General features: G+C 43.9%; 1 protein-coding gene across 1 annotated transcript; it reads right to left on the reverse strand.

Moving 5' to 3' along the window:
* LOC102179878 (WAP four-disulfide core domain protein 18) lies at positions 2,386–5,155 on the reverse strand. The gene is made up of 3 exons (XM_005693167.3): positions 5,011–5,155; positions 4,000–4,148; positions 2,386–2,630 (listed from the first exon to the last, which is right to left on the reverse strand). The coding sequence occupies exons 1-3, from the start codon at positions 5,093–5,095 to the stop codon at positions 2,583–2,585; spliced, it is 282 nt and encodes a 93-aa protein (XP_005693224.1). The 5' UTR covers positions 5,096–5,155; the 3' UTR covers positions 2,386–2,582.

A 10,442-nucleotide genomic window follows, 5' to 3' on the forward strand; every position in this document is an offset into this window, starting at 1 on the left:
AGATAGTAAACGTTTTGGGCTTTGCCATCCTACAGACTCAGCTGCAAGTATTTAACTCTGTCATAGTAATGGGAAAGCAGTCACAGACATACCATATGGAATGGAATGGGCAAGGCTGTGTTCCTCTGAAATTTTATTTACAAAATCAGGAATTGTGTTGGATTTTAAAAAAAATTTTTGGCACTGCCACGTGATGTATTGGGATCTTAGTTCCCCAACCAGGGATGAAAGTGGCGGCCCCTGCAGTGAAAGCTTGGAGTCTTAACCACTGGATCACCAGAGAAGTCACAGTATTGTGCCGGATTTGTTCTGAGAACTGTAGTTTGCTAACCCTGATCGAGATAACTGATCTAATAAATCATTTGTCCTTCGTCATAGAAGTCTTATTGCTTATATTGGCTGATTATCTTTTTCTTCTCTCATGTTAGCCCCTGATTTTGTTGAGTCATGAATTATAGGAAAATGATATCCAGGTATCACGCTTATTGCCACATGGATCGTATTAAGAAGAGTGGTAAATCCTTATTGACTGATTCCATGGTTTTTAGTCTTTTGGTTTCATGTAAATCGCTTGGGAGTTAGGGGGGGAAATCTATATTTCCCAGATCCTAAGAAATTCAATTGTGACCATTTTAAACAACTCTGCCAGATGGTTCTGGGCTGCTTGGAGGAATGCTGATATCAGCTTGCATTTTAGTTATATTATCTATTAGCTGTAAGACTGTGAATGAGTTGTTTTAACTCTCCGAGCTAACATTTTTGCTTCTCTCAAATGGAGATACTTAGCTCTTAGTGAAGTTGTCAGAACTTAGAGAACAATACAGAGTTCTTAAGAAAGCATGATTTAGGAGAAAAATAGATTTCAATGCATGAATGCATGAATATATATCAAGAATGAATTTACCTAAAGCATAGATTATACACTAGGTGCACTCCAGTATTCTTGCCTGGGAAATCCCAGGAACAGAGGATCCTGAGGGGCTACAGTCAATGGGGTCGCAAAGAGCTGGGCATGACTTACTAACTAAACAACAGTAGAAACTGTGTCATGACTCTTCTAAGACCCTGACTATCAAAATGTCACTTTTTGTTACTATAAAAATAGAGTTTAAAACAAAACAGAATAAATAAGGTCAAAAATTAATATACATTTGCATTTCTTATAAGAAATGTCTTATCAGTTTCCATAGGGAGCAATAGAATTTTCCCTTAAATATAAAGGCAGTTTAAGTGCAGGTGAGGGACTTTCCGTGGTGCAGGTGTGCTCCACACTTCCAGGGCAGGAGGCACAGGGTTGATCCCTGGTTGGGGAACTAAGATCCCACATGCCAAGCAGTATGGCCAAAAAACAAACAAACAAACAAAGAAAAAGTAAAATGCAGATGAGAAAGATGTGTTTACTAAAAAGTACAAACAAATTTCCAGGGACATCTGGACTGTCTGGGGGGCAGAAACGTAAGTGGAAGTTGTAGGATGCCATCCTCAAGTGTCTTTGCAGGGGTAGGTCGTACCTTGGCGTTCAGAATGGCAGATAACAGGTGAAACTGATTGATATTCTCATGAACCCACATAAATGACCAAGGGAGACAGGAGCCTGGAATGGTCTGGGATGGGGATGACCAGCCAGTGAAAGAGGATTTCAGTGCGGATTTGCCCTCATTCTGATGCACGGACAAGTGAGGCCACAGGCCACTGGGGTTATAAGATGCACAAGAGCAGTGCTGGTGAGCAGGACACACAGATACTAAGGCCCACACTGAGCAAGTAAGCGCAAGGGTCTCGGTGGAAAGAAGAAATAAAACATGCAGCAGTCAAGTCCAGGTCATCATTTTTGCCAGAATCTTTGAGAGACGAAGTTTTATCCTCTTCCTCAGGCAAAGTCTGAATCGAAGGTTCCAGCCCCAGAGCCCATCTCCTAACTGTATAGTAACTGCTCGTCATTCCGGGAAAGCAGTTGGCATTTCCCAACTCATGTCACCCACACCCCAGGGATCAGGGTCACTCCCCCAGAGTTAGGCATCCGGTCCTGCTAGATGTCTGTGTGCTGCCTTGGAATGGGGTATCCCCACCCTTGCTCCTGCTCCTTTGGAGCCTTGCCCTAATAAAGGCTACTGCAGCAGGCCTCCTACATGCTACACAGTCATTCTTTTTTTTTTTTTGCTTGACCAAAATCATATTCACAGAACGCTTGAGAAAATATTCTTGTGCCTTCTGCTCTGTCTAGACACAGAGACATGCAAGGAGGAAAGGAGCTGGCTGGGAGGAATTTGCCTCTGATCTGTTGGTTTCCTAAGTGTCCTGTCTTTATGGACCCACTGCAATGTACACATATGGTCCTGCTAGCCCAAGAAGGGCCACCAGAATGCCTAAACGGAAAGAAGGACCCAGCCTGAATAATGCCATAGAGACAGTTTATTTTGGACACAAGCTCTTTAGAAAGCAATCATTCCACCATTTTAGATCTTCATCTTCCAGGGCTCCAATTCCAGGAATAGGAAATAGCCAGGAGTGTTCTGTCACCATGCCAAGCATCAAATTCATGGATTCATGAGAAATCTTCTAGCACTGGTCTCCAGGCATGCTCAGTAAACCTCCAGTCCAGCTTTCCCACGGCCGCCAGAGTCACCCTTCTAAAATACAGATTTTATCATGATGTTAACTATGCATGGGCTTCCCTGGGAGCTCAGCTGGTAAAGAATCTGCCTGCAATGCAGGAGACCCCAGTTCAATTCCTGGGTTGGGAAGAGCCACTGGAGAAGGGATAGGCTACCCACTCCAGTATTCTTGGGCTTCCCTGGTGGCTCAGCTGGTAAAGAATCTGCCTGCAGTGTGGGATCCCTGGATTTGATCCCTGGGTTGGAAAATCCCCTGAAGAAGTGAACTGCTACCCCATCTGTTATTCTGGCCTGGAGAATTCCATAGACTATTCCATGGGGTCGCAAAGAGTCAGACACGACTTAGCGACTTTCACGTTCACTTAACTGTGCTTAGAAACATCCAGAAGTTTACCAAACCCTTGAGAAGGAACCTCTCTCTCCTCACTGGACTCTGGCATGGATGGCCTCCACCATCCCCCTGAGATCTACAACCTCTTTCTACCACCATCACCTCCCCATCTCCAGTGGAGGACCCATACTCCTTCCACCCTCTCAACTGCCCTGTCTTCCTCCAGCTAATTTCTGCATCCTTTATGCTCCCTCAATGTTCTCCACTCTCAGACAACTTCCCCAATCTTCTCCCTCGAGGCAAAGCCAATGACTTCTCTCTTTGCTCCCACAGATCTTAGGCAAGCCGTACCTAAAGCACTCTGCACACTAGGCTGTAATTATTTATCTAGCTATGTCTCTCTCACCCTGTTGTTCTTGTCTTTTTGTTGCAACTCTAGCACCACACCTGCCTGACACAGGAGATACTCTGTCCCATGGGGTTCCCCTTCCCTTCCTTCCTCCTCCAAGGATGACCCATTTCCAGGAAAACTTTAGCCCCTTTGCGGGAGGTGGGGAGAGAAGGAAAGTGGGATGCCCTTGGTTATGAGTAACCTGTGAAAGACTTCCCTGGTGGTTCAGTGGTTAAGAATCCAACTTCCAATGGAGGGGACCAAGGTTTGATCTCTGGTTGGGGAACTAAGATCCCACATGCCCTGGGGAAACTACGCTGGCATGCTACAAGAGAGAAGCCCAAACACCGCAACAAAAATCCTACATGTGGTAATTGACTCGATGCAGCCAAAATAAATAAATAAATATGTATTTTTTAAATGACCTGTGCATCTAGGGTCATGGATACATATCTCAGCTGAACTCATCAGGGCTCTCCTGGGATAGGGCTCCTCTTCAAGGAGGAGGCCTTAGATGATGCAGCCAGCTGTCTCCAGCCTCTTTCTCTCAGAGTTTTCCAGATTCCCATGTGCAGTGGACATGTGAGCAGCCCTCTGTTCCAGAAAAGTCCACTGGGGTGCTGTTGGCAGCCTTGGCCAGCTCTCGGCTGATTTGTACTCACCTTGAAGACAGGCTTTTTGCAGATGTAGCCACATCCATTGCTGCAGCATTTCATTCCCTTGGGACAGGAATCATCTCCTGAGCACCCATGAAGACAAATCCCCGGAGAATCTTTGGGCACCTCTGGGCAGAATCCAGGTCTCTGCTGTCCTGAAACAAAAAACAGGGTGGTTTTTGTGGAGCCTGGAATGCAGACTAAGACAGGTTTGAGAACTGAGGCTGAGAATCTGCAACTCTCGTCACTGGCAGGACTCCCGCCTCTCCCGTTGCTTCCTTTGTGCTCTGGACTCCTCCTTCAGCCTCCACTGCTCCTCTCTCACTCGTAAGGCCAGAGTCTGTGCCTTCAGAGAGAGTTCTTCTGCTCCCAAAGCTACACAGACTCAGAAGACAAGAAACCTGTACAGTCATAGCCCTCTTTTTCTTGCTTTGTAAGACGATCTTAGAGAAGTCCCTGCTTACAGAGATTTCTCTCTCCACTCACACACCCTGTGTTTTTCTGCAGGTTGCTATGGAGTCCCACTTTCAGGCACGTGTCTTAACTAGAGAGAACCTTACACTTTACCCACAACTTTTTTTTTAAATTAAATTATTTCTTTTTGATTGAAGGATAATTGCTTTACAGTATCGTGTTGGTTTCTGCCAAAAATCAACATGAGTCAGCAATAGGTATACATATGCCCGCTCCGTCTTGAACCTCCCTACCCGTCCCCACCCCTCTAGGTTGTAACAGAGCCTGGTTTGAATTCCCTGAGTCATAGATCGAATCCCCATTGGCTATCTATTTATCTATTTTACCAACAGATGGGTTGGTAATCAAATCCAACCCAATCTGATAAAGAGAATTGGAAACAGGGTAAATGCTCATTTAGATTAAAAGAAATGAGTCTGATCAATGTTGACTCTCCCCTCTGCAGTGGGGGCACGGATGCTTCCAGGCCAAACCGTCTCCAAGTCTAACACTGGGCTCTGAGCCTTCTCTGCTGCCAGGAAGGATTCACTTCAGCACCCTTACCTTTGATAGGAGGTCTCTGAGCACAGGTCCCCTCCAGCCCCATGATGATGAAAGCCACCAGAACGAAAATGGTGCCTATTTTCATGTTGGCCTCTGGTGTGGTATAGGGGTAGATCCCAGCCCCAATTATACTCTCAGTGTCATCAGAAAGGAGGGTGGGGCAGGAGGCAGTGAAGCAGGAAGAGTATCAAACAGAAGCTCTCCAGAGGGTGCCCTCAGAAGCTCTAATTTATTGTTCTATTTCACAACTGGTTTTAGACTTGGGAATGGTTTCTCGGATATGCAAATACTAAACTGGAGAGTTTGGGAATACTTTTTAACCCGTCATTTATTACTCCATCCCAACTTGGCCCTGGTTTCCCCGGTGCCTTTGAGGAACTGTGGTTCAAGTGTTGCAGGAAGGGGGACCACTTCCAGGGTCCGAAAGTGAACTCTTGTCTAATACTTGAAAATGAATTGTCTGAGGAGACACACATGCTGGCAAAGCAAGAGACTTTATGGGCAAGTGATGCCCAGGTGTAGAGCAAGAGGGTAAGGGAACCCAGGATCTCTGCTCTGCCGCTTGACTCACAGTCCTGGGATCTATGGTGGTGGGGTGAGTTTCCAGATGGTCTGGCCAATCATTCTGACTCTAGCTTCTTCCTGGTGACACAAGACGAATTTCAGTGAGGAGGATTCTGGGAGGTAGGTAGGACTTGTGGTGCCTCGGTGTCTTTTCCCGAATTCGCCCTGTTGGTGATGGTGTGTTAGTTCCTTGTTCCTTACCTGGACCTCCTGTCATAAAACAAGTCATGCAAATAGTTACTATAGTGCATGGCTAGGGTGGGTGATTTCAGCCAACATTTCCCTAATGACTCTTCCCTGAGAGACTTCATACTCAAGATACTTCTTAGGAATTGGGGTGGAGGTTTCTTTCTTCCGTAACTACTTGCAGCTGAGAATGGGTATGCTGCTGCTGCTGCTGCCGCCGCTAAGTCACGTCAGTCGTGTCTGACTTCATGCGACCCCATAGACGGCAGCCCAGGCTGCTGTCTGTCCCTGGGATTCTCCAGGCAAGAACACTGGAGTGGGTTGCCATTTCCTTTTCCAATGCATGAAAGTGAAAAGTGAAAGTGAAGTCACTCAGTCATATCCGACTCTTCTCGACCCCATGGACTGCAGCCCACCAGGCTCCTCCATCCATGGGATTTTCCAGGCAAGAGTACTGGAGTGGGGTGACAAGGAGGCAGAATAAAGCTTATATCCTACAAACAAGAAATGGGACACAGAAAGGATTTGTACTCCAGAGTCCCAGAGTCCTGCTCAGTTTTAATTCAGAGAACTGAGCAACTATAGTTCTGATAACTTCCTGTCAAAATGGAGCACAGTTCTGCCTCAATTTGGAGAATAGACACTGAATTGAAAGTATGTCTGAGTTTCAAGTCCCGGATCTGAGTCTTGTTTAATTAAAATCTCAGTCCCTTGGTCTGCCATTTTGATGTAACAGACCCAATCAGAAGTAGTTGGAGGAGTAATAACTAGAATTTTAATAGACAAAATAAATCTCCTTCCTTTTCAGAAGACTAAGCCTGAAACCCAGTCTGGACCTGGCAATTTGGGGGCACTTGTAGCCAAGTAACCAGTTATCTAGTTTTATCGAAGTAGGTTTCAACTTTTAACGTGGTATCAACATATAGACAACAGGTGCTTTTGGTCATCATACATGTTTCTTGTTTTTCTTAATGTACAATCTAAAGCAATTTCCTTTATCTAGAAATGTAATTTCTTGCCTGGAGAATCCCAGGGACGCGGGAGCCTGGTGGGCTGCCATCTGTGGGGTCGCACAGAGTCGGACACGACTGAAGCAACTTAGCAGCAGCAGAAATGTAATAGTTACAAGAGGAAAACTTTAAAAAGTAAAGTTGCTAGCTGCCAGCAGACATCATTCTGAGAATGTCTGGTGGCACCCAAGACTGACATAGCTTAGAAAACTCAGGTTCTTAGCAACACAATAACTTTTCTGAAATTGCACTCATAGTGTCACCTAGAAATTTCCTTGGATATCTGAGCTATAGCTACTCCATTTTGACTTTCAATTGTAATAGTATCCTTAATAGCCAAAGCAGATGTCACCATTAACAATGTTGGTGTTTCTCTAGGTATGAGAAGATGCAAGAAGTAGGACCCAAAAAATAGCCTCCTGAAAATGTCTAACTATCTGAAGGCCAATTCTGCTGGCTTTTCCCAGAGTACAGAGGGCCTCGTTCCTGATCTCCACACTGAATTCCTTTCAGGGGTGTCGAAGGTCAGAAGCTGCAGTGATCGTAAGTTAATCTTTGCAGCGGTAGATGGCAAGTGCCAGTTTCCAGCTGGCATGACCCCTTTATGATCATAAATTTGGGGGCCTGCCTTTCGTGACTATTTTCTCCCATGGTGTTGAGAATGCTCATTCCCAGGTCTGGCAAAGATTTCCCTGATAGGCCACTCAATGCACTGTTACTATAAACCAGTACCCTAAATTCTCTAGACCACCTGTCTCTATTAGCCTCTTATGGTCCAGGAAAATATTCTCTCTTGTTCCTTCTTCCCATATCTATTAACGCACAATTATAACTATTGATTTTATATGAAAATATTTATTATTTTATCAGAAGCTCAGTCACACATTTGATAATGTAAGCAGCAGCTATTTTGTAAAATGGGTAAAATACAAATGACATAGCTAGCAGTATTATTACAGTCATAAGGAAGAATTAAGCCAAGAACTTCCATTAGGTGTAGTCCATGAAGCAACAGTTAGAACTGGACATGGAAAAACAGACTGGTTCCAAATCAGAAAAGGAGTACATCAAGGCTGTATATTGTCACCCTGCTTATTTAACTTATATGCAGAGTACATCATGAAAAATGCTGGGCTGAAGGAAGCACAAGCTGGAATCAAGATTGCCGGGAGAAATATCAATAACCTCAGATATGCAGATGACTCCACCCTTATGGCAGAAAGTGAAGAGGAACTCAAAAGCCTCTTGATGAAAGTGAAAGAGGAGAGTGAAAAAGTTGGCTTAAAGCTCAACATTCAGAAAACGAAGATCATGGCATCCGGTCCCATCATTTCATGGCAAATAGATGGAGAAACAGCGTCAGACTTTATTTTTTGGGGCTCCAAAATCACTGCAGATGGTGATTGCAGCCATGAAATTTAAAGACACTTACTCCTTGGAAGGAAAGTTATGACCAACCTAGATAGCATATTCAAAAACAGAGACATTACTTTGCCAACTAAGGTCCATCTAGTCAAGGCTATGTTTTTCCAGTGGTCATATATGGATGTTAGAGTTGGACTGTGAAGAAAGCTGAGTGCCAAAGAATTGATGCTTTTGAACTGTGGTATTGGAGAAGACTCTTGAGAGTCCCTTGGACTGCAAGGAGATCCAACTAGTCCATCCTAAAGGAGATCAGTCCTGGGTGTTCATTGGAAGGACTGAGGCTGAAGCTGAAACTCCCATACTTTGGCCACCTCAAGCGAAGAGTTGACTCATTGGAAAAGACTCTGATGCTGGGAAGGATTGGGGGCAGGAGGAGAAGGGGACGACAGAGGATGAGATGGCTGGATGGCATCACTAACTCTATGGACAAGAGTTTGGGTGAACTCCAGGAGCTGGTGATGGACAGGGAGGCCTGGTGTGCTGTGATTCATGGGGTCACAAAGAGTCGGACACACCTAAGTGACTGAACTGAACTGAACTGAGTGTATCCCAGGTCGTTTGACTTAGACTGTTCTCTACCAATCCTTACCTTTCAGGCAAATTGTTTTTGGTATTGTCCATAAGACACACAACACAGTTTTCTGGTGTTACTACATTGATTATCTTTAATGTGATTTAATTCCTCCCAACATAGAGGAGACTTTACACTTAAATTACACAGCCTGGTGTTATCTACAAAAACCCATCCCATAATTGTGAGAAATTGTATTCTTTGGCTGAAATTTTGCTTGTTGCTCTGATACAGTTTGAGAAATCAGACAGAAGAAAACTCATATCTATGGCCAGGGTCAGAGCAGACATTATTAATTGGCTAGGTGAAATGATTCCATCTAGCGATATCAAAGTGATCTGAACATGACTATAATTTTTTAAGGTCAATTTCATCAAGGCCAACCAATTAAAGCCTTGGAGTGGATAAATTCACCAAGGAAACTCAGAAGTACTAGACATAAGTAATTGGGCAGAAACCCAACAATTAGATTGATTTCTAAAACTAGCATGGGATCAGGCCTATCATAGAAAAACATTTGATTCATATACAAGGGTCCAAGAAGTCAAGAAAACCTTATAAATGATCACGCAAGTCAGACTGAGGATCTTGGGGGAGCTGTCTGCTTCTGAGAGTGTCTTCTTCTCGTCCTGGTGTGAGTGGAGTTTCTCCTCTGTTTGAGAGTCACTTTAAAGTAATTTTGAAATCAGTCTTTCTCTCTATAGGCAAGTCCAGTGCAAGGGCCCATTGTGAGTGGAAATTAATTCAAGAGTCAAGTTCCTTCAGTTTCACTGTGCATGAGATAAGAGTGCCTTAGAGACAGATAAGGGTCCTTCCATCCAAGTTGGAGGTGGTCCTTTAAATTATGTCTTTTCCAATATGCATACTTCCCTGGTTGCAAGTCGTGGGGCATCTGATACAGTTTAGCACTATGGTCTGAAAGTTGTATTTATCCAGAAGTCCTTTCTATAAATCTTCTTGACAAAGAAGCACTTTTTCAAAAGCATCAGAATAAAATCATAACTGTCTATAATGACAAAAGACTGAAGAAGGCATCTTTAAAATCTGATTACAATGCAATTGACAAAGTAAACTGATTACTTCTGTGACAAACAACACTTGCAGATAATAACTAGAATTATGACCAATAACATTTTACCAGGACATGTCAGAATTTTTGGAACTTCATATAATTTTTAGAATGTTTATATTAGTAACATTTGCCATACAATATAACCTAAGGCTATTTATTACTCATTTGGTAATGCTTTCCATGTAACTTAACATACCAAATGAACCTAATTAATTTAATAAATCTCTTTGGGATGTTTCGGTGGCCTGTCAAAGCATCCCAAAGTTAGCTAGAAGCCAAGAGGACTTCGTTAGAATTTGATGCAGGAAGTTTTGTTAAAAATATCCCAAGAGTTTAGAACACTGTCAGATAGAATCATAGATCACTGTGAAACTGCAGTTATTCACTTAGCCAGCGCTGGTGGGTTAGCTTGCTGATATGTTACAGTGAGCATAAACTGAGGCTCAAGGTCTCCTGCTGCTGCTGCTGCTGCTAAGTCGCTTCAGTTGTGTCCGACTCTGTGCGACCCCATAGACGGCAGCCCACCAGGCTCCCCCGTCCCTGGGATTCTCCAGGCAAGAACACTGGAGTGGTTTGCCATTTCCTTCTCCAATGCAGGAAAGTG

Source organism: Capra hircus, chromosome 19 (genome assembly GCF_001704415.2).
Source record: "Capra hircus breed San Clemente chromosome 19, ASM170441v1, whole genome shotgun sequence".
Classification (NCBI taxonomy): Eukaryota; Metazoa; Chordata; class Mammalia; order Artiodactyla; family Bovidae; genus Capra; species Capra hircus.